This window comes from Sapajus apella, unplaced genomic scaffold (genome assembly GCF_009761245.1).
Source record: "Sapajus apella isolate SASKATOON/1434 unplaced genomic scaffold, GSC_monkey_1.0 scaffold48, whole genome shotgun sequence".
In the NCBI taxonomy this organism is placed as follows: domain Eukaryota; kingdom Metazoa; phylum Chordata; class Mammalia; order Primates; family Cebidae; genus Sapajus; species Sapajus apella.
Genome location: NW_022436988.1, coordinates 13,622,238 through 13,647,736, shown reverse-complemented (window position 1 = coordinate 13,647,736; position 25,499 = coordinate 13,622,238). Strand labels below are relative to the sequence as shown.

The following is a 25,499-nucleotide window of genomic DNA, read 5'->3' as shown; positions in this document are numbered from 1 at the left end:
ATACAAAGTATTAATAATTGTAAAATGTCCTCTCAGCTGGTATTTCTCTCCAGACTTTTATGGCTATGAGGGAGATAAAGGTGATGGTATATGAGTTCTTTTCCTTTTGTCTCAGAAGTTACTTTTTTTCTGTGAAATCTTAACATTACAACCACTAAAAGTATATCCCTCAGTAAGATCTTAGTAATGTTTAGAATCCAAAAAACACTTCCTCTTTACTTGTTAAGAAATAAAAGTTTAACAGGAAGAAACCACTTTGCAGTTCCTTGTCAGTCAGCGATTTCACCACAAGCAGTCTTATTTTGAATTGCACATTTGGGTACATCTATTTGATATCTTGTTAACCACTGGGTAAAGCAAAGTCAAAAACATTATAGTCATTCTTAGAATTCCAAAAAGCTAATTTCTCTTTTTTAAATTTCCATTTCTGAAGTAAATGTGTAAGATACACACAGATTAAAACCAAAAACATAAGTTAATATGACTAATTGATTTATAATAATCCTTATTCTTTGTTTTCAGTTTGAAATTCCAGAGATGATCATTTGGTATCACAACTATGATTACTGAAGTCCATTTAAACAAATGTTGATGTTATATACAAATTACAATGTTCAGAGAACTTGCTATACTTTCTTTTTCTCATAAAATAAAAGGCAAAGCCAGCTAAACTCAATATAATCTCTAACTTCTAACTTAAGAAAGTAGAAACATTAAAACACCAAACTTCACTTATGGATACAGAGGTCTATTTAAATAGCTCCATAAGTAAACCACAAAAAAACATTTTAAAAGAACAAAAGAACACAGGAAAAAGGAACTTGTCCTAAGGCTTACACATTCTAAAGAAGTAAAATCTTACAAATTCTCAAAAGGATATTCAGAGCAGTGTCAGAGAGAGAATTTATTGTCTGATAATATTTATACATACCTCTGAATCTAGTCATTTTTCATTTTATCACACTAAAATGTTATATGTTTCTTTAATGAAATAACCCACTAGCACTGTAACATAAAACAAAATAATTTAGAACATCTGATAAATATAATTGTAACACTTTCAATCAATATGTTTGGCATTGGCTATATACTTTATATCTTAATGACCTCATACAAAGTGAAAATGTAAAACAAATTTTAACTTACAGTTAAGAAAGTAAGAGAGAAGTGCTTAGAAGCACTTGTAGCCACTGGTCTCTTTTTGTCTAAGAAAACAGTGAAGAATCCTTCAAGGACTCCTCTACAAATTGTTGCCTCTTTTTAAACTGTTTTTATTTAGTCTGACTTCTGAAAAGTCATGGTCTGTGTGTAGAACATGCCAACAAATTCTGTTCTCTTTTTCTCTATGTTTTTCTTCTTGTCCAGTTACTTTTCAGAGAGCGTAATGAATTTTTGGCTGCGCATGTCATGTGGTATTTGTTTATTGCTCTATCTTTTTGGCATACACACAAAAAAGAGATCAGATTCAAAAAGGAGAACCCACAGTCCTGGATAACTACATATTTACAATTACACGACTTTTTAATAATTACAAATGTGAAAGCCAAGCTAAAAAAGGAGCAAATTAAAGAGAACAGAGAGAGAGAAAATGAGGATTGCTCATCTCAGAAATCTGAATCATTCCAATGAGAAAGCTTCACCTGAAAGTTAACTGCATTTCAGTTAAATGGTTCCTTGTATTCACTAATTCCTATGTACTAGAAAGTATTCTAAGGGTTTAAATGAATTCTCCCATTTGCTATTAAAGCAAACCTACAAAGTTGGTATTCTATTTACATCCATTAAACAAATTTGAAAGGTGAGGCTAAGAGGTGAAGTTATTTGCAAATGTTTAAATAAGCATGAAGCCAACAGATGAGTCCAGAATAGTGTTTGGACTCCAAGATCCCTCACTCTTAACTGCCAACTATGAAAATGATGCTAATCAAGACAATGATAACTAATACCCATTTTCAAATTTTAGTGGTATAGACTAGATGGGCATAACTTTTATAATTTTACTTTTTTTTCTCAGCTACAGCTAAATGGAATATTCTCAGGATGGCAAATAACCCCTCTTTATTAACCCTGAAAAATCTTATTATGTGATTTTAACTATAATAATACATTTCTTGTTATGCATACAGAAGCTAATAATCATTCATGAAAATGACAGAGACGGAAAGGGTAAAGGACTCAGAGACTCTTCAAATGATTACCATTTTCATTAGGAATATGGAAATAGATGGTTCCTTTAATTGTAAATGTCAATAACAAAGGAAGCGTACTTTAATTGCTTTTCTTTGTTAGTGACATTTCTCTTTCTGTTCAGCCAAAATCATTACTAGAAGTAAAAGTTTATGAAATGGAAAACATGAAACTTAACCTGGTTCCAATCCCAGACATTAATGGTGATATTCATTTAAATGGGTGGAGAAAACAACTAAAATCATACTATAATACGGACATACACTCTTCATAATCATCAAATTTTAAAAATATTTTTATTTCATAATTGCTGTGATTTGAATGTCTGCTCTAAAATTCATGTTAAAATTTAATTACCAATGAAACAGTATTGAGAAGCAGAGCCTTTAGAAGTGGTGATTAGCTCATAAGGGCTCCACCCTCACGAATGGATTAATACTACTATCTTGGGAACGGGCTCCTGGTAAAAGGATGTTAGGCCCAATTCCCTCTCCCTCTGTCTCATGCACATGCTTTCATCTTTCACCTTTCCACCATGGAATGACCCTCACCAGATGCCAGTGCCATGTTCTTGGACTGCTCAGCTTCCAGAACTGTGAGAAATAAGTTTATTTTCTTTGTAAATTACCCATTCTGCTAGGTACAACTAAATCTGTGGTGTTCTGTTATAGCAATAAAAAACACACTAAGACAATATTTTTAGGGATTTTAATCTCCAATATGGTACAATAAGAGTCTGAAACCTGCATTGCAGACCTGTCACTCATTGTTTGTGCTCCTTGGAGAGTTCATATTTAGGTCTGTGTTACACATTTATAATAGGATTTGGACCCTTTCCATTCTAAGCCTTTGTACATTTATAATTATACAGTTCTCCTACAGTGAGAATGTTGAAATACTCCAGATTTAGGCTTATGCACATTCACATTACATAACATCAACCTGCCCCTCCTCATCAAACTTTTCCTTACTTGAGTCCTTGACCCCTGAAAGCACAATGGCTTTCAGCAGGCAAATGTGCCATATTAGTGAACAATGAGAGAGAATTTGGCAGACGTTTTCCTTCATGTGTCTCTACTTCATTCCAATTCCCAGAGGAAACTGGGCCAATCTTTTCTAAACGCAGCACCACTGCACAATACTTCAATCAAATTCTATTACCTATTCTATAAATCTGGCTTTCTTGCTTATCTCTTTTAATTTTATTGTTAACTTCTATTACAATCTCTTCTCTCCTTCAGCAGATCATGGCAGGGACTGCTATAATCTTTTCTCTCTTTCTATCTTTCTTTAGATATGTCCGGCAATTACACATGAGAAAATATGGTCACTGCCAGCTTGCTTAAGCTACCTTATTAAATATCTTATAAAGTAGCTCATCTTCTCACATTCACTCCCCAAATTTCCATTGTATTAGTTTTCTAGAGCTGCCATAACAAAGTACTACAAACTAGGTACCTTAGAGATGGATTCTCTCGAAGTGTCAGAGTCTAGAAATCAAAAAATCATTGTCATATCTGAAAATTCATGTTCTCTCTCCCAGCTTCTGGTGATTGCCAGCAACCCTTGTCATTCTTAGATTTGCATCTATATAGCTGTAATATTTGTGTTGTCATTACATGGTATTGTCTCTTCTCTGTGCCTGTGTCTTCAAATGGCCTTCTCCTGTGTATTTTTCTCTTTCATTCTACTAATTTTGAGTTCAATTTGCTCCTGTCATTCCAGTTTCTTGAGTTGCCATTTGAGATCTTTCTAGTTTTTTGATGTAGGCGAATACTGCTGTAAATGTCCCTCTTAAAACTGTTTTTGCTATATCCCATTGGTTCAAGTATATCATGTTCCCCCTTTATATTTGACTCAATAATTTTTTTAAAAAATTCCTTTTTAATTGCTCCATTGACCCATTAGTGGTTCATGAGGATGTCGTTTAATGTTCATGTATTTGTACCATTTCCAAAGTTCCTCTGGTTATTGATTTCTAATTTTATTCTATTTTGTGATCAGAAAAGATACTTAATATAATTTTGATTCTTTTAAACTTCTTAAGACTTGTTATGTGGCCTAACATATGACCTTTCCTGGAGAATATTCTATGTTGCATTTAGAAGAACATGTATTCTGCAGCTATTGGACAGAATGTTTTGTAAATGTCTGTTATGTCCATCTGGTCTAATGTGTGGTTTAATTACAATGTTTCTTAGTTGATTTTCTGTCTGGAAGATCTGTCCATTCCAGTTCCTTACAATTATTTATTGCAGTATATTTGTTCTTTTAGATCTATTTATATTTGCTTCATATATTTTAGTACTCTTACATTGAGTGCATATGTATTTATAATTATTGTATCCTGTTGCTATATTGGCCTTTTTATCATTACATAATGGCTTTATCTCATTTTAGAGTTTTGGTTATTTTGTCAGATATAAGTAGAGCTATTCCTACTCTTTGTTTCCATATGCATGGAATATCTTTTTCCTCCTCTTCACTTTCAATATATGTGTGTCTTTACAAGTGTAGTGAGTCTTTTGTAGGCCAAAGACAGCAAGGACTCGTTTTTTATTCAATCAGCCACTTTATGTTTTTTGATTGAAGAATTTATTTACATTCAAGTCAATTATTGATAGATAAGGGATTACTACTGCCATTTTGATACCTGTTTTCTAGTTGTTTTGTAGATCTTTTCTTCTCTTATAATCTTCCTTTGTGTGTAAATGATTTTCTCTAGCAGTGTTTTGATTCCTTGCTTTTTATTTTTAATATATCTATTATAGATTTTTGCTTTGTGGTTACCATAAGGCTGAAAAAAATCTGATAGTTGATAACAAGTCATTTTAAAATAATTTCTTAACTTTGATAACGAAGAAAAGAGAAAAAACAAAAAACTGTACATGTAATTTCATTCTCCTCTCACACTTTGAATTTTTGATGTCAGTTAACATTTTTATATTTTATATTTTATACACTCTTAATTTGTTATTTTTAATAGTTTTGTTTTATTCTTCATACTGAAGATATAAGTGGTTTATGTTCCACAATTATAGTATTAGAATAACAATCATGTTTGCATTCTTTTCTTTAGATTATAATTCCCTTCAGTATTTCTTATAGGACAGGGCTAACAGTAATGAATTCCCCTCAGCTTTTTGTGTGTCTAGTAAAGTCTTTACCTCTTCTTCATTTCTGAAGGACAGCTTTGCTAGATACAGTATTCATGATTGGCAGTTTTATTTTTCTTCAGTACTCTGAATACAACATGTTCCATTCCATTGTGGCCTTAACGTTTCTGCCGAAAAGTCTGTTGTCAGGTGTACTGGAGTTCCCTTATACGCTACTTGCTTCTTTTCTTTCTCTATTTTCAGAGATCTCTATTTGTCTTTAACCTTCCAAAGTTTGATTGTGTCTTGGGGTATTCTTATTTGGGTTGGATCTGATTGATGAGCTTTGATCTCCCAGTTCCTGTATATTTATATCTTTCCCCAGGTTTGGAAAGCTCTGTTATTATTTCTTTGAATAAACTTCACACTGCTTTGTCTTTCTCAACCCTCTCTTTAACTCCAGCTACTGGAATATTTTCTCTTTTAATGTTGTCCCATCAATTCCACAAGCCTTCTTCACTGTTTTTTCCATTCCTTTTTTTTCCTCCTCTGATGATTTCCAAATAGCCTGTCTTTGAGTTCACTAATTTTTTTCTTCTATTTGATCAGTTCTGCTTTTCATGGTCTCTATTTCATTTTTCATTGTGTTCCCTATATTTTTCCACCCCAGCATGTTTGTGTTTTTTAATTATTATTTCAAACTTCATTAAATTTCTCTCATAAATTTCTGAATTGTTTTTCTGTATATTTTTGAAGTTCAATGATCTTCCTTAAAACAGCTATTTTACCATTTTTGTCTAAAAGATTGCAGTTTCCGTCACTTTAGGCCACTCCCTCATGCCTTATTTTGTCCACTTGGTAAGGTCATATTTCCCTAAATGTTTTTTATGCTTGTGGATGTGTGACAATGTCTGCACTTTGAAAGACTGGGCATTTATTATAGTCACCTCAATCTGGCTTTATGTCCATTCTTCTTCAGCAGATCTTCCACAGACTCCAAGGAGACTGACTACTGTCTTCCCTGAGCCCAAGACCAGTACAGCTATTTCAGCATTAGGGCATTAAAGGGCGTGCTAAGCTCAGGATTGCAGTGAGTCTTGTCAGAGCTCTGAGATTTATGCAACATTCTACTCCAGATAGACCTGGGGAAGACCCAAGGAGAGTACTCAGGCTGTATGAAAAATCTGGCCAGAAACCTAAGCCTCAGAAGACTGTTCTGGTAGCTAAGATGGATGTCCATCTCCTAACAGTCCCTGCACAGGTGAGGTAGCTCCTTGATTGCAGCAGGAAAGGCCAGGGCTAAGACTGGGGGGACCTTGAATCTGCTACAGAATGGCAGCCAGCAAGCCCATCTTATTAACTCAGATAAGTGTGCATCTCCCAGCGGGTCTCTGCACAGATGGGCTAGTTCCCTGACTGCAGAAGGATCAGAACTGAAGCTGGCTTCTCTCAGGATCTATTATGGGACAGAGGCTAGGGAGCACAATATGGAAGTTCAGACTTCCAAGATGAAAGATATGGGTGGGTCTCACTCTAGGTCATTGTGTAAGCAGTTCTGAGCTGGGACTTCAGCAGAGAAGGGCTGGAGTCAAATCACAGGGAAAGTTTCAGATTCATTGTCAGCAGGCAGAGAAGGCTCTCTGTTGAAGCACTAGTGTGCATGATTCTTTCTGTATTCCTTGGCAGATGGTTTTGGTTTTAGGCTCAAGACCAAATGGGTTTTTAGCCAAGCTCCTAGGAGAATGGAGCCATTTCCAGGCTTGAACCCACAAGCAAAATCAGCCACTAAGGTGCTAGTCTGCACTCTCAAAACAGCCCTCTAGGTCTTAGGATGCACTGGGGTTTTACAACCTTACACCTGAATCCTGAGGCTCCTGCAGAGAGACTTTGGTCTGTGGTGGTGCAGAATTATTGTTGTTATGAGGGATAGGGAGGTATGAATGGGTTACCTTCTTGTTGGCATCATTCCTGTCATCTTGCTGGCATCATTCTCCCAGATAATTTTGAGGCTGCAAGTCAATGAACCAATAGTCTACAAAATGTGCATACAGCAATGAAACAATGCCTTTTACAGAGTAAACCTTCACTTAATGTTAATTGACATTTTTAATGCTTAGTTCTTATATATCAAGTCTCTTCTTACAGTTTAAATTGTTTTACTTCTTAAATATTTCAATTAAAATGCCACTTGTATTTTGCTCACCTTGATGCTTTCTCCCAGTGGGAATTATCAATGAAATTCTTAAATAGTGATTTTTTTAAGGAAAATAATACTAATTTTTCTGAAGGATGTGAATATCACTGGTTTTACCTTTTGAAGCAAAAGAAGTGACAGTAAAAAATTAGATCAGATACTATGGTTATACCTTTATTTAAAAAGATAATACTCAAAAAACACCTTTTCTGGAGGTTTCCTTTAATCATCTCTGCCCATCTCCCTCCAAGTTATCCCAGTTATCGATAAAATTTACTTTCAGTATTAGACATAACAAGATTCTGTGCCATTTGGAGAGTGCCTGAAAAGTTTCCTATTTTGTGGCTCCTCAAAGAGACCAAAGGAGGGATTTATAACTGGTGTTTACAATCTAACTTCAAGTTCTTGCCCTGTCCTCTCTAAGGACCATTCCTATGCTTTCTAAACTCTAGCTATTCTGCCTTCAAGTTTGGTGAATGGCTAGGATTATCTTCTGGCTCACCCCTCTTACTCTTTTTTCTAATCTCTTGAACTCTGTTACTGCCTCACCATTTCTCCAATGAACTAGCACTTGGGTGACTCTGGCTCAGAAGAGTTAAGGTCTGGCTTCTTAGTTCATTCAGTTCTGGCTTCTTAGACTTCCTTGCTGGCACCACCACTGCTCAAGTGGCCTTACCCCACCCCTTTCTGGGACCAGAAAGGTATCCTTTTGGCACAAGCCTCTGCTGCCATCTGGTGATCAGAGTTTCACTCTTTTTCTGCCCCATTTCTACTAGATGTACTAGGCATCCACCCACATCTTGCATTGTGCTGCTTCCACCTATCAGGATAAGAAACAGTATCTCTCATGGTTACTGAGATTTTTTTTTTCTAAAAAAGGCACTTAATTTTAAAGTTAGAGTTACAATACTTTTAAATAATTTTGGCACTGTCGCATTTCAGTGTGAAATTCATTGTTCCCCAGCACAGTTACAGCTCTGAATTTAAATTGTACATTTTAAATTCTTTTGAGCTTTAACTAGTCAAAGAAAAACTTCCAGTGGCTTTCTATACAATTCATTTCTCAACTTTTTTCTCAGTTGTCTGCTGTATAGGTTTTGTATCCTCAGCTGCATGAGAATGACTATGAGGACCAAGATAAGATCCTGGGTTTGCATCTTACAATAACTTTACATATAATGATTGTAATGGCCGTAAGTCAAATAGTACCAGTAGGAATCTTTTGAAAAGATTCTTTCTTTGAACTTCAAAATGTAAGCAAAGCTATTCAAACTTGTGGATCTGCCACACTGTCTTTATGAAGAGTTTATTCTTATCCAGGGCACTTATCTAATATTCATAATATAGGCTTGTAAATAGTGATCCCCCTGCCCAAAGTGAGTAGTCCCAAATTGGGAACCTCACTGAGAAATGACTTAAGAATAGCAAATAAATAACTTCACATGTAAGAAGATAGTTCACAAGATATTCAAAGATAACCTAATATTAACTCAAAACAGCACTGAAAGAAGACATGCATTTAAATATGCACAGACCTTGAGAATAAGCATGCAGATAGAGTCTATAAAACTCTGATAGAATGTATTTAATACAATATTAGAACTGAAATTTTCTCTCTACTACCTCAATCTGAGTGAACCAGAATCAAGAACCCACCTCCTCTGAGCACAGAGTATGAAACATTACTTGTGTATGGAAAAACCACAGAAAAATTTTAAAACTAGCTTTTCCACTGACACCTTTGGACAAATGAATTGAATCATTTTTCAACCCAAATCAATGCATTAAATCAGTATTTTCAAATGGGAGTAATTTTGTCTTCCTCCCACTACTGCGACCCCAACCCTCCCTCAGGAGATATTTGGCAAAGTGTGGAGACATTTTGGTTGTCACTTGGGAGAGGGTGCTACTGGCATCTACTGGGAAGAGGCTAGGAATGTTACAAATACCCTACAACGCACAGGACAGACTCTCACAACAAAAAAAGTATCCAGCCCAAAATGTCAACTGTGCCAAGGTTAGCTGGGACTACAGGTATGCGCCACCACCACACCCAGCTAATTTTTCTATTTTTAGTAGAGATGAGGTTTTACCATGTTGGCCAGGATGGTCTTGATCTCATGACCTCGTGATCTGCCTGCCTCAGCCTCCCAAAGTGCTGGTATTACAGGCATGAGCCCCTGCACATGGCCGACAGAAGCTCTTCTTAATCAGCTCTGGCAAAGATAGCACATCTGGTTAGGCTACTCAAGTGAAGCCACTAGTTGGCTGAATTTGCTCTAGATTAATGTCCTTCTCTAGAATTGGATTTTTGCAGGAGCAAGATTAGTATATTAACACAGAAATATTATAAAGACCATCTCCCTCCCACTTGCACCTTTAGGTCTTTAAAAGTGGCACTAATTTCTTCCATTCCTTTCCCATCCCCTTTCTCAAAATGAAATGTTTTTATTCCTATCTTGATGGGGCTAGGACAGTTTTCCCACTGTAGTTTCCCCAAAATTCATGTCCTTCCTGGAGGCTCAGAATGTGACAGTATTTAGAAAAAGGATCTTCGCAGATGTAAAAAGATGAGGTAATATTGGAGTAGGGTGGGCCCTAAAATCAAAATGACTGGCAACCTTTGAAGAAGACATCTTTGGGAAGACAGCCATGTGATAAGACTGGAGATAAGCATCTGCAGGCTAAGGAACATCAAGAATTTCCAGCAACTACCAGAAGGTAGAAAAGAGGCATGGTTCGGATTCTCCCTCTGAGTATCCAGAAATGAACCAACCCTGCTGACATCTTGATTTTGGACTTTTGGCCTCTAGAATTGTTAAGAGAATAAATCGCTGTTGTTTTGACACACTCAATTGTGGTACTATGTTATAGCAGCCCTAGAAAACTAGTATACGCACTCTGATAATTCTTACCCCATAGGTCAAGAAAACATGTATATCTATTCCAATTACAAATTCAGGGACTAGAGACATGACAGGTCTACAGACTAGTGGATTCTGTATGAACTAGATCTAGCATTTTAGATAACTAAAATGCTAGATCTAAATCCTAAATCCTAGCATTTTAGTTATTACCTAGACCTGAAATGCCCCCCACTCTGTCAGAGAGGCCATGATGATGCTTTAGGTCTTTGGTCCTGTGTCAACTTTGACCCTGTGGTAAATAGACCTTGAAATGATTGGGTATTCCCCTTTCTCCAGTATGTAATTACCTGAGTTAAAGGCTATAAATTCCTCTGGAGGAAGTCTGAGGAAATCAATACCATATGTCCCTTGCCATGATATTGCAGGGTGTCTCCTCCTAGAGACCCAACTTCTCTTTCAGTGAGTTCCGGGTACAAAAATTGGCTCAGATTCGGAAACTAGAGAAGAATCATGACCTCTTGTTGAGCCTTCATCCTCCTAATCAGCCATTATTGATTTAATTGTAAAGACTGAGTACTCCATTGACGATCCATTCATTTGGCCTCTAGAGATGCAAAGTTCTATTAAGTATCTCCATAACTGTGGATCACTGTCCCTATCCTCCATAGCCTACCTGTTGTCAAAGATAAACATGGCCTAATACTAAACAAGTGAAAACGAATTTTATTTGGAAATTGCTAACAGTAAGGGAAAGAGCTGGGTTACCTTCTGATTTGTACAGAGGTGATTTGGGTGTTTCAAAAGGAGAGTGGGAGTAGGGGGTTGTAGGGGCTCAGCAGAGTCAGAGAAGTAAAAAAGTACAAAGGGTTGATCAGTGTTAATGTGTTTAGGACAGCTGTGTTTCTTAGCTGGCAATCATCAAAGTCAAGATTCTATCCTCACAGAGACTGGAAAACAGAGGCTTTATCCTGCTTGATAACTATTCTTAAAAAGAATGGTTCCCAGGTTGTTGGAGAAAGAAACTTGTGAGCTGCAAGAGATACATATTTATAACTGTAAACTCCTTTTAATAAATAAATGTTCTAAGAAAGAAGATCAGGGCCTATTATCATGTGTTAGCTACAACAAAAAGTAGGTTTTACTGGTAGTACTGAGCGTTCTCAGGCAGGCTTTTTATTGGGGATAGGGACCTGCGCTCACCCAAGGGACACTTTATGCTGCTAGAGGAAATGCTAAAATTTGGTCAAGTCTCTCAGTGGAGGGCTTTTGACAGAGTTGTTATGTGTTGAGAGTTCTGCAGTTCTCAATATTTATTACAGTAATTGTGTCCACATGGTTTCTGAGGGGTCTAATTGTTAAATGCTGCCATCTGGCCTCTATTATTCAGGATTTTATCATCTCCATTGCTCTCTCTGAGCCCAGTGTTATAATGGTATCACTTGCCATCAACTCATAGAACAGCCACCACTAACTGTATAGTGATGTTGGTGTGCCCTTCAATAGTATGTTCCTTGTTCTGAATTTAGTCACCTACTGTGTTTTCCAAACTCATATAGTACATCCACACAGGATGCCTGATTTTCTGGATGTTTTAACCCTTTTTTGCATCATGTACCATGGCTTTTAAATATTTATACATGCCACTGGATTGGCCATTGCTTTTTCCATGTTTCCAAGAATATCTTAGCCGTGTGTTCTTGCTAAGAACCATCTCTTGGGATTCTTGCCAGGATATTAAAAATCCTTCAGGCCAGAAGAGTACTCTGAATAAACTCTTATCTAACTTTATGTTCTGCACCATTTGATCATGCACCCTTAGAATCCAGTCCCATGTATATTTTCCTAGCTTTTATGGGTAGATGTGGCTAGCTCCTGCAGCTCTTGTGTGGTACAGTACATTTCTTCCTTCAGCAACACCAGCACAACTTTGGCCAAGTTATTTCATGTCTTAACTCTTGTTATTGGCCACTAGAAAGGAAGTTAGAAGCAAATCCTGGAATGGGGCCTGTATTAGTTTGCTAAGGCTGCCCTGCAAGCTATTTTATGGTAGCACTCTCAGAGGCTGGAGAAGCAAGTTTTTTATTTCTGAAGGGGAATACAGACAGTTCATTTTAGCATCCATGGGAACCTGGAACAATGGGATATTCTATGGACCTGTAATAGAGGAAGTGGAGGGTTTGGAGTGGCTAACCTAGTTTTCAAACTAAAGCACTCTTCTGTTAGTACAGTGAAATGCAATTTCTTTAGTAAATAGTACAATGTAGGGAGATTTTGCTGGTCTGTCTTCTGACTGTGATACTAACTTGTTTCTGTAGAACTCTTCAGCTGCCTGATTCTCTACATCATCAAGCCTCCAAGGGATGAGTTCCCTTCCAAAGTTGTCTTCCTGTTTCCCAGCAGTGCTTTCCCAAGAAATAAATGACAAACTTGATTTCGCTTTACAATTTCCTTCTTTTCAGATCTTCAGTAGCTAATATTTGGGCCATTGGTTCTCAGATCTGTTCTTAGAATTTCCTTATACTGGGTAAGACCCTTGCCTTCTGGTAGTGTGCCTTAGTTAACATTACCTATGTTTCACCACAGCTAGGACCTTGCTGTACTTCTTGCTCTACCACTCAATACTCCTTGACTCTCAGCTTGTAAGTGGACTCCAAAACTAACACTGCTCCCAATATTTATTTCTTTTGCTTACTGGACATCTCCACTTGGATGTCTAAGGATCATCTCAAACTTAACAAGTCAAAAATTGATCTTTTCCTCAAATCCTCAAACTTGAATTTCCATGGTCTTCTTCATTCACTTGGTGATACTAATAGAAGATAGGTTCAGAGACAAAATAATTGCTGATAATTCTACTTCTCCAGAAGCTCAGACAAAACAAAGACCCAGGCCAGGTATAGTGGCTCACGCCTGTAATCCCAGCACTTTGGGAGGCCAGAGTGGGTGGATCACAAGGTCAGGAATTCAAGACAAGCCTGGCCAACATGGTAAAACCCCGTCTCTACTAAAAATACAAAAATTAGCCGGGCATGGAGGCAGGCACCTGTAGCCCCAGTTACTTGGGAGGCTGTGGCAATAGAATCACTTGAACAAGGGAGGCAAAGGTTGCAGTTAGCCAAGACCATGCCATTGCACTCCAGCCTGAGTGACAGAGTGAGACTCCATCTCAAAAACAAAACAAAATAAGACAAAACAAAACCCTGGTGTCATTGACTCTCTTTCTCCCATACACCATGTACTATAATCTCTACCTTCACAGTATTCAGAATTAGACCATTTCTTATCACCTTCCTGATTCAACTCATCATCTCTTGCCTAATCAAATGCTGCAATGGCCTCCTAACAGGTCTTTTGTACTCTGCCCTCTCATATCTGATTTATTTTCAACACAGCAGCTAAGCTGTTCCTTTCAAATATGGCTAATAGTGTCATACCTCTGCCTAAAACCCTCGAATGACTTCTGATCTAACTGAAGGTCCATAAAATGTTCATGAGGGCCATTAGGAAGGAAGTTAGGAGCAGATCCTGGAATGGGGCTTGTATTAGTTTGCTAATACACTAGGGTTAGGGTTAAGGTTAGGGTTTGGAGTCTCTCTGATCCCATCTTCTACTAGTGTCCCCCTTAATCAGTTAGCTAAAGCTTCACTGGTCCTGTTTCTCTCTCAAATATGCCACTGGCACCTTGCCTCAGGGCTTTTGTACTTACCAACTCATCTTCTCAGTGTAGTCTCACCTACATGAGATCAGTGTGCTTTCATCTGCGGCACCCACTCCAAGAGTCCTTATCTCCCTCCCCATCATCTAATACATTATATATTTTTTAAAGCAGATACTTTGTCTTACTATAATAAAAACTCAGTGAGGACAGATATTTTTGCCTATTGTTTCAATAATGTATATCCCTAGTGCTTAGAAAAGTGCTTGATTCTTAATGGACATACAATAAATATCTGTGAATACTGAATAATAATAAAAAGCAGTCTTTCTTTGAAACTTAAAGCCTTTAGGCACTATCTGGCTATATTTTTAGCCAACTGAAATATGATACTTTAAAAGTTTGATTTTAGGTAATCCAAAGGAAATGTGTTTATACTCTTGAATATATTAGCCTCAGCCTATTAAAAATTTCTTTGAAATTAAAAAAAAAAAAGACTTTAGGCACTATCATAGATAGCTCTCAAAAACTATCTAGTATCTTAATTTGGTGAAGGTAAATTCAAGGCTGCATACTTCCTAAAGAATTAAAAGATAGAGATAAGGTCTTTTAAAATTAGCAGATATGATAACACTAGAAGTTGAGATTTCTTACTGATTTGTAAAGCTTGATGTATAATTTTAATCTTATTCTATTACAAATTTGATTTCATGTACACCGATGTGTGAGTATGTAAATGTAGTCAACAGAAAACAAATATCAACACATAATAATCACATAACAATACCAACAGTATAATTTGGCCAAAAAAATTACTAGCCAATACATATATATCTCAACTAGCACTCATTTCCCACAACTATATGACAAAGATGTATTAACAAATGAAAATTAGATAAGGTGAACCAAAACAATAATGGTATTATTCTGTCAGTAAAATGACCATATTATTACAGTTAATGAGACATATAAGAATTACAAAACAGAAAAGAAAGTAAAATTTCAACCCAGGTAAGGAATTCATTTTTTTTTCTTCCTTTTTTTTTTTTCCTTGGGACAGAGTCTTACTCTGTCACCAGTTTGGAGTGCAGCAGTGGCACAATCTTGGCTCACTGCAACCTCTGCCTCCTGGGTTCAAGCAATCCTCCTGCCTCAGCCTCCCAACTAACTTGGATTACAGGCAAGTGCCACCATGCCCAGCTAATTTTGTATTCTTAGTAGAGACAGGGTTTCACCATTGTTGGCCAGACTGGTCTCGAATTCCTGATATCAATGATCCACTGACCTAGGCCTCCCAAAGTGCTAGGATTACAGGTGTGGGTCACTGCGCCCGGTCTGAGAAATTCATTTTCATTAATTAAGCAGGTTATACCATAGTCACAACATAGAAACTTGGAAAGTCCTATTATCATGAATTTGGATGAAACGTAATAATAAAGCCTAAATGACATCTTGTTTTAGGGGAAAATACTGGGTTGCAAAAACCTGAAACTTAATTTGAGTTAACTCACAACTTAAAGCTCAAAAACCAAAGTTTTAACATAAAAGAACCTCCACCTCAACAGCTGCCAGCTTAATCTTAGAAGGCAGTTCCAGGGTCTATCCTTATATCATTATTTAGTTTGGTTTATAGATAGTCCTTGATTAGTCCCAAGCATTAACCGGGGAACCTAATTAGCATCCATCTCTCGGTCTAAAGTTAGCAAAGGGATACATTTTGACAGTGAGAGATAGCTGTTTTATTGGCAAATGTGTAACTCTGCAAAGGTATATATGTACACATGGTAAAAAAAATTACTTCAGGTATAACCTACTACACATCCAGGCTATATGATATAGCCTGTTGGTCCTAGGCTACAAACCTGGACAGCATGCTGCTATACTTAACACTGTAAGCAACTCTAACACACAATAGTAATTATTTGTGTATCTAACATAGAAAAGGCACAAGAAAAATACAGTATTTTATTTTATAATCTTACTATGTGGTCCATTCTTGACTAAAATGTTGTTATGCAACACATTACTATATTTATGCAAGTGTGGTTGCAAGCCTTATAACCAGGAAGTTTTGTGTATGTTGCCTATTTTTAAGATGTTTGAAGTCCAGGTAAGGTGGTTCACACCTGTATTTCCAACATTTTGGGATGCCAAGGTGGGGGCATCCCTTGAACCCAGGAATTTAAGACCAGCCTGGGGAACATGGCAAAATCCCACCTCTACAAAAAAATACAAAAATTAGCTGAGTGCAGTGGCACACACCTGTTGTCCCAGCTACTCAAGAGGTTGAGGTGGGAGGATCACCTGAGCCTGAGAGGTTGGGACTGCGGTGAGCCAGGATTGTGCCACTGCACTCCAGCCTAGGCAGCAGAGTGAGACCCTATCACAAAAACGAAAGCAACACAAAATGATGCCTGAAATTCTTGAGAACTTTATTTTCTTAAATTAAAAAGGTAAATTTGATTTGCAAGAATTGCTAGGCACTTCAGAAGAATCTGTTCATTACATTTAAAATACTGCCTAAGTGTGTGTATGAATCAACTTACTCAAAAATTCTAAGGAAATGATAAATATTTTAGTATTAAATATTTGAGAATAATTTAACCTGTTATATTTAATAATGTATAAGTTAAAGTGATTGCCTTATATTTACAAACAAAATATATTCAAGACAAAAAGATCTATAAACATACCTAGTTTGTGTTTAAAATGTGAATGTAAATTAAAACATAAAGTAATTGTCAATGTTCCTTCCGCAACTGAAAACTACCCTCAGATACTTAAAAAAAAAAAAAATACTAACAATTTTAGTGCCAGGTTTCTGCATCATTTTTAATATGAGCTACTCATTATTCAATTATCAGCATTAAATAAAGAAATCACTTTAGTATACAAAATTACTTGTCTTAAATTTTCAGTTCTTAAAGCTTATTATTAATATAAGCATATTTATTTTTCTTAAAGAGCAGCATTGAGAATTGCTTACATATAATACATTACAAATAAAAAATAATTAAACTTTTACCTTATAAGAATAGCTGATATAAAAATTATTCATCTGAGAATAAATTCTTTCATTTTAGGTAACATGCTATTTCAGGAAAGAAAATAAAAAAATCAATGTTAGTAAATTAAAAATACATTAAGGATAAACATTTCTATTTCTTAAAAATTAATGCCCATTTACATGTTACGCAAAAATACAGTATGGTATTTTTAAAAACTCAGAGCACAATTAGAATGAAATTTTAGTGACCAATGGAACAACAATATAAACAATAATAAAACCACTTATCCTAAGTAGAATTAATTGTGCTCCTATAAAGCATTGTTAATACTACTAGCAAAGCATTTGTCATATATACAGCTAGTTATATAAAAATAATAGCTAGTTATGTAAGTTACATGAGTAATATATATATTTTTATATAAGTTATATAAGTATCTATCTTATAGATCTGTAAGATCTTACAGGGCCCAAACTGATAGTCATCCTTGTCTCTAAAGAATTCATTTCTGTAAACATAATCACTAAAATATTTGTTGAATTACATTACTCTAAAAATGTTTTAATGATTAAAACCAAAATGTTGACCTAAGATAATTTGTGCCAATTTAAAAGAAAAAATCATTTCAAAGACAACCCACAATCTTTACTAAGAACAAACCTAAGATAATTTGTGCTAATTTAAAAGAAAAAATTATTTTAAAGAAAATCCAGTCTTTACTGAGAACAAACTGGAAAAAAAAATTAAAAGCCCACAAAAGTAAACTGTAAAGTACACTCATCATGTTTTTTTTTCTTGCCTTAATAGTCAGTAAACAGAGTCACTCAGTAAACTCAGCTTTTACTCTCCTTTTAAAATTTGACCATTGATGGGAAACACAAGGTTGGCATTGTTGCTTTCGTCTAATATATATATTTATGTATTTATCTATATTGATATAGAAGGAAGTTTTAAGATCAGTAATTTAAGACATTTTAAAATTAATATGTTCAGAAACATGAACTGTATACTGTAAATTAATAACATATTTGATGTTTTTTCTCCTTTGCTTTCTAGATCACTTACTCTTGCTTTCCTAAGAATTAAGTTATATTTCTCCTGAGTCAGATTTTGTTACTGTGAGAAAGGGAACATAATTTAATTTAATAACCAAAATATATTCTGAGTATATAAAAACTAAAAAAATTGAGTCTTTTAAAATTGTTTACAAGAGGATGTGTTCACATACATTAAAAGCAAAGTAACTGAATGAGTAAAATAACATGATTGTGACTACTCAACTCAATTATACAAGGAGGATGACAAAAAATTTATATGTTCCAAGAGTGGTGGAGGAAAAGGTATAGCTTAATTCTTCCACCTTTATAGATATCTGTCATTCTAGCCAGAGTCAAAAGAATCAGACTATTACATAAGATTCTATACACAGTCTTCCTTTAATTATAATAACTAAAACACTTTTGAATTTTTACTTTAAATAAAAGAAATGTAATTTCAAACACTTAATTACCTATGTCTAAAATTATCTAATAGAACAAGGTCTCATTTCACTTATTATGATCAATGACTGCCACCTAGCGGATATCACTTTCCTCAAGCCTCTATATTGAGATTTCCTAGTGCTTACACTTCGGCTTTTATGGATGACAACTTCCATTCAAAGTGCTTTTTTTAGCAATTGAAAAGGAGAAGCAAGAAACTTTCACATTGCTTTATGTATCTTTTCTATGTACTAGTTATGAATTGGTTTTTTATTTAGATTGGAATATTACATACTTATTTAAGAAGATGACATAAACTTATAGATAACTTCAAAATTACTCTATCACTACTCTGTTAAATCATAAATTCAAACGCACTGTTTTTGAAAGGTGGAAAAGATGACATACAAACTTATAGTTCAATATATTTCAATACAAACATGCAGGTTCACTTAATTATTACATAAATTTTATTTAACGAAAAGCAAAACACACAACCACAGCATTTCAATTAAGGAGCTTAGAAAAACTTCAAGAGCTTTCATGGTCCTCCAGTTACCATTCCAACAGTGAGCTTTTTAAACCAAAGCTAAAATTAAGTGAAGAAGAAGTAAGTCCATTAAGCAGACTGAACAATTCAAATTCAAAATACTACTCTGTCTTCTTGTGTTCGTTCCCACCAAAGTGTGCTGTTTAAAGTTCCACAGCTATTATCTTCCTCCTCTTGTTCTTTAGTGAGTTCTACAAAAACCTAGGTGAAAAGAAATAAATGAATACAGTATTCTGTATCTCAAGTATCTCAAAGAACTTTTAACTAAATCAAAAATGGTATAAAGGCTATATCTAGTTATATTAATAAGTATCAAGAGATTTCTTAACATTAATATTATTCAGAGTAAATTATTTCCAAAAATTACATGCAAAAATGAATATTATTCTAGAAGATTAATATATTTGTTTTCAAAAAATAATTCATAACTACTTAAACAATGTAATTTCAAATACACTAATATGAAATACTACCATCATGACTCACATTCTTTACAAAATGAAAAAATCTGAGATATTCAAAATAAGCAAATGAAAGCTTGATTTAATAATTCCATATTGTACACATCTCAATACATCACGCTCCACCCTATAGACAGTGTGATTTGTCAATTTAAAATAAGATCAAATTTAAAAATAAAATTTAAAAAATTAGTAAGTGAAGAACCTAAGGTTGATTAAAATTATACAAAGTTTAAGATTATTCTGTAACATTTTGTCACTGGTTTACAATATCTCTCCCTCTCTAATACAAACCAAAACAATTGATATCAGATACTTTCTTCTATAAAATAATTTTTAAAAATTTAGCTTTAGTGGGGAGGATCCAAGATGGCTGAATAGAAACAGCTCTGGAGTGCAGTTCCCAGAAAGAACAATGCAGAGAGTGAGTGATCACTGCATTTCCAAACAAGTTTTCACTGCCTACAGATCAGGAGATTCCTGGGCCGAAAAGTGCCACGAGTTTCCAGCAGAGCTGCTTCAGCCGGTGCTGCAGGTTGGTGCAAAGAAACTCACACAAATCTGGGCAGCTGTTTCAACTGGCGCCTGGAACACCTGGGAGACAGAGCCGCCCATTCAACTGAAAGGGAGGGGGCTGAGATAGGGAGCCAGGTGATCTGGCTTGGCAGGTATCACCCCCCACAAAATTAGCAATCTGAAACACTCTGGATTGAGAGTTTTGCAGCAAGTGGAGCTGGACCCGTGACAGTTCAGCTCAGTGGAGGGAAGGGCATCTGCCACTACCGAGGCAGTCCACCAATACCGAGGTAGTTCTAACTGCCTCAAGGAAGTTTACACAGCAGCTGGGCAGAGCCCATGGCACCTCAGCAATGCCTCTGCTGGCAGACTGTGAAACTATCTCAGTGCGGGGCAGAGCATCTGTAAAAAAAAGACAGCAGCACATCAGGAACTTATAAATAAAGCCTGACCTTCTTAGGACAGAGCACCTGGGAAAAGAGGCAGTTATGAGTTCCACTGCAACAGACTTAAACGTACCTGCCCAGCAGCTCTGCATGGAACAACTGAGCTCCCAGCACAGCACTTGAGCTCCTATATGGGACAGACTGTCTCTTTAAGCAGCTCCCCGACCCCTATATACCCCAAAGAGACACCTCATAAAGGAGAGCTCAGGCCAATATCTGGTGGTACCCTTCTGGGACAAAGATAACAGAAGAAGAAACTGGCAGCAACCTTTACTGTTCTGCAGCAACCTTTACTGTTCTGCAGCCCCCGCGGGGATTCCCAGGCAAGCAGGGTCTGGAGTGGACCTCCAGCAATCCTGTAGCAGAGGGGCCTGACTGTTAGAAGGAAAACTAAGAAACAGAAAAAAAACAGCTTCAACATCAACAAAAAAGATGTCCACTCAGAGACCTCATCCGAAAGTCACCAACTACAAAGACCACAGGGAGATAAAGCCACAAAGATGAGAAGAAACCAGCACAAAAAGGATGAAAACACCAAAAACTAGAACTCCTCTCCTCCTCCAAGAGTTCACAACTCTTCACCAGCTAGGGAACAAAGTTGGATGGAGAATGAATCTGATGAATTGACAGAAACAGGCTTCAGAAGGTGGGTAATAAGCTTCTCAGAGCTAAAAGACATGCTAACCCAATGCAAAGAAACTAAGAACCTTGAAAAGGTTACATGAAATGCTAACTAGAATAAACAGCTTAGAGAACAATATAAATGACTTGATGGAGCTGAAAAACACAGCACGAGAACTTCGTGAAGCATACACAAGTTTCAATAGCCAAATCGACCAAGCAGAAGAAAGGATATCAGAGACTGAAGATCAACTCAATGAAATAAAATGAGAAGGCAAGATTAGAGAAAAAAGAGGGAAAGAAATGAACAAAGCTTCCAAGAAATATGGGATTATGTGCAAATACCTAATCTAAGTTTGATAGCTGTACCTGAATGTGACAGAGAGAATGAATACAAGCTGGAAAACACTCTTAGGATGTTATCCAGGAAAACATCCTCAACCTAGCAACCCCAAGGCACATAATCGTCAGATTCACCAGGGTTGAAATGAAGGAAAAAATGCTAAGGGCAGCTAGAGAGAAAGCTTGGGTTACCCACAAAGGGAAGCCCATCAGACTCACAGCGGATATCTCAGCAGAAACCCTACAAGCCAGAAGACAGTGAGGGCCAATATTCAACATCCTTAAAGAAAAGAACTTTCAACCTAGAATTTCATATCCAGCCAAACTAAGCTTCATAAGTGAAGGAGAAATAAAATCTTTACAGACAAGCAATTGCTGAGAGATTTCATAACCACCAGGTCTGCCTTACAAGAGCTCCTGAAAAAGGCACTAAACATAGAAAGGAACAACCAGCACCAGCCACTCCAAAAACATACCAAATGGTAAAGGCCATTGACACACTGAAGAAAATGTGTCAACTAACAGGTAAAACATCCAGCTAGCATCAAAATGGCAGGATCAAATTCACACATAATAATATTAAACTTAAATGTAAATGGGCCAAATGCCCCAATCAAAAGACACAGACTGGCAAATAGGATAAAGAGTCAAGACCTATCCGTGTGCTGTATCCAGTAAACCAATTTCACATGCAAGGACACACATAGGCTCAAAATAAAGGGATGGAGGGAAATTTATCAAGAAAATGGAGAGAAAAAAAAAAAAAAAAAAAGGAGTTGCAATCCTAGTCTCTGATAAAATGGACTTTAAATAACAAAGATCAAAAGAGACAAAGAAGGGCATTACATAATGGTAAAAGGATCAATGCAACAAGAAGAGCTAACAATCCTAAATATATATGCACCCAATACAGGAGCACCCCAATACATAAAGCAAGTTCTTAACGACCTACAAAGAGACTTAAACTCCCACACAATAATAGTGAGAGACTTTAACACTCCACTGTCAATAGTAGACAGATCAACGAGACAGAAAATTAACAAGGATATCCAGGACTTGAACTCAGATCTGGACCTAGCAGACCTAACAGACATCTACAGTAATCTCCACCCCAAACCCATAGAATATACATTCTTCTCAGCACCACATTGCACCTACTCCAAAATTGACCACATAATTGGAGTAAATCACTCCTCAGAAAATGCAAAAGAACAGAAATCATAACACACAGTATTTCAGACCGCAAGGCAATCAAATTAGAACTCAGGATTAAGAAACTAACTCAGAACCACACAACTTCATGGAAACTGAACAACTGGCTCCTGAACAGAGACTGGATAAACAATGAAATGAAGGTAGAAATAAAGATGTTCTTTGAAACCAACGAGAATGAAGACACAATGTACCAGAATCTCTGGGACACATTTAAAGCAGTGTCTAGAGGAAAACTTAAAGCAATAAATGCCCCCACATGAGAAGCAAGAAAAGATCTATAATCGACACCCTATCATCAAAATTGAAAGAGCTAGAGAAGCAAGATAAAAAAAACTCAAAACCTAGCAGAAGACAAGAAATAACTAAGATCAGAGCAGAACTGAAGGAGACAGAGACACAAAAAAACCCCTTCATCACGCCTGTAATCCCAGCACTTTGGGAGGCCGAGGCGGGTGGATCATGAGGTCAAGAGATCAAGACCATCCTGGTCAACATGGTGAAACCCCGTCTCTACTAAAAATGCAAAAAATCAGCTGGGTATGGTGGCGTGTGCCTGTAATCCCAGCTACTCAGGAGGCTGAGGCAGGAGAAATTCCTGAACCCAGGAGGCAGAGGTTACAGTGAGCCGAGATCGCGCCATTGCACTCCAGCCTGGGTAACAAGAGCGAAACTCTGTCTCAAAAAAAACCCTTCAAAAAATCAATAAATCCAGGAGCTGGTTTTGTGAAAAGATCAACAAAATAGACAGACTGCTAGCCAGATTAATAAAAAAGAAAAGGGAGAAGGATGAAATAGATACAATAAAAAACGATAAAGGAGAAATCACCACCAATTTCACAGAAATATAAACTATCATCAGAGATTATTATGAAAAACTCTATGCACATAAACCAGTAAACCTGGAAGAAATGGATAAATTCCTAGATGCTTGCACTCTCCCTAGCCTAAACCAGGAAGAAGATGAAACTTTGAACAGACCAATAACAAGGGCTGAAGTTGAGGCCACAATTAATAGCCTGCCAACCAAAAAAATTCCAGGTCTAGACGGGTTCACAGCCAAATTCTACCTGACGTACAAAGAGGAGTTGGTACCATTCTTTCTGAAACTATGAGAACAACATCATCCTGATACCAAAACCTGGCATAGACTCAAAAAAAGAAAACTTCAGGCCAATATCCATGATGAACATTGACACAAAAATCTTCAATAAAATACTAGCAAACTGATCACAACAGCATATCAATAAGCTTATCCATCACAATCAAGTAGGCTTCATCCTAGGGACGCAAGCCTGGCTCAACATACACAAGCCTATAAACGTAATTGACCACATAAACAGAACCAAAGACAAAAACCACATGATTATCTCAACAGATGCAGGGAAGGCCTTTGACAAAATTCAACAGCCCTTTATGCTAAAAATTCTCAATAAACTAGGTATCGAAGGAACATATCTCAAAATAATAAAAGCTATTTATAACAAACCTACAGCCAATATCATCCTGAATGGGCAAAAACTGGAAGCAGTCCCTTGGAAATCTGGCACTAGACAAGGATGCCCTCTCTCACCATTCCTATTCAATACGTATTGAAAGTTCTAGCCAAGCAATTAGGCAAGAAAAAAAAAAAAAATAAAGGGTATTCAATTAGGAAAGGAGGAAGTCAAATTGTCTCTATTTGTAGATGATATGATTGTATATTTAGAAGACCCTATCATCTCAGCCCAAAATCTCCTTAAACTGATAAGCAACTTCAGCAAAGTCTCAGAATACAAAATCAATGTGCAGAAATCATAAGCATTCCTATACTCCAATAACAGACTAACAGAGAGCCAAATCATGAGTGAACTCTCATTCACAATTGCTACAAAGAGAATGAAATACCTAGGAATACAACTAACAAAGGATGTAAAGGACCTCTTCAAGGAGAACTACAAACCACTGCTCAACGAAATAAGAGAGGACTCAAACAGATGAAGAAACATTCCATGCTCATGGTTAGGAAGAATCAATATCATGAAAATGGCCATACTGTCCAAAGTAATTTATAGATTCAATGCTATCCCCATCAAGCTACCAATGACCTTCTTCACAGAACTGGAAAACACCACCTTAAACTTCATATGGAACCAAAAAAGAGCCCACATAGCCAAGACAATCCTAAGCAAAAAAAAACAAAGCCGGAGCCATCACACTACCTGACTTCAAACTATACTACAAGCCTACAGTAATTAAAACAGCATGACACTGGTACCAAAACAGAGATATAGACCAATGGAACAGAACAGAGGCCTTGGAGGCAATGCCACACATCTACAACCATCTGATCTTTGACAAACTGGACACAAACCAGCAATGGGGAAAGGATTCCCTGTTTAATAAATGGTGTTGGGGAAACTGGCAAGCCCTGTGCAGAAAGCAGAAACTGGACCCCTTCCTGACAGCTTACACTAAAATTAACTCCAGGTAGATCAAAGACTTCAACATAAGACCTAACACCATAAAAACCCTAGAAGAAAATCTAGGCAAAACCATTCAGGACATAGGCGTAGGCAAGGACTTCATGACCAACACACCAAAAGCATTAGCAACAAAAGCCAAAATAGACAAAAGGGACCTAATCAAACTGCACAGCTTCTGCACGGCTAAAGAAACAGTCATTAGAGTGAATTGGAAACCAACAGAATGGGAAAAAATTTTTGCAATCTACCCATCTGACAAAGGGCTAATATCCAGAATCTGCAAAGAACTAAAACAGATTTACAAGAAAAAAACCAACAAGCCCATTCAAAGTGGGTGAAGGATATGAACGGACACTTTTCAAAAGAAGACATACATGAGGCCAACAAACATGAAAAAAT

At 36.5% G+C, this 25,499-nt stretch overlaps 1 protein-coding gene across 3 annotated transcripts in view; it reads right to left on the bottom strand.

Moving 5' to 3' along the window:
- Positions 1 to 16,409: 16,409 nt before the first annotated feature.
- The window catches only part of ABCA5 (ATP binding cassette subfamily A member 5), a 100,910-nt gene continuing 91,820 nt past the window's right edge, over positions 16,410 to 25,499 (bottom strand). For all 3 annotated transcript variants that reach the window (XM_032241888.1, XM_032241887.1, XM_032241889.1), the window contains one exon: positions 16,410 to 19,238. In XM_032241888.1, the coding sequence (XP_032097779.1) occupies positions 19,131 to 19,238 (108 nt within the window). In that variant the 3' untranslated portion in view covers positions 16,410 to 19,130. The remainder of the gene's footprint in view (positions 19,239 to 25,499) is intronic.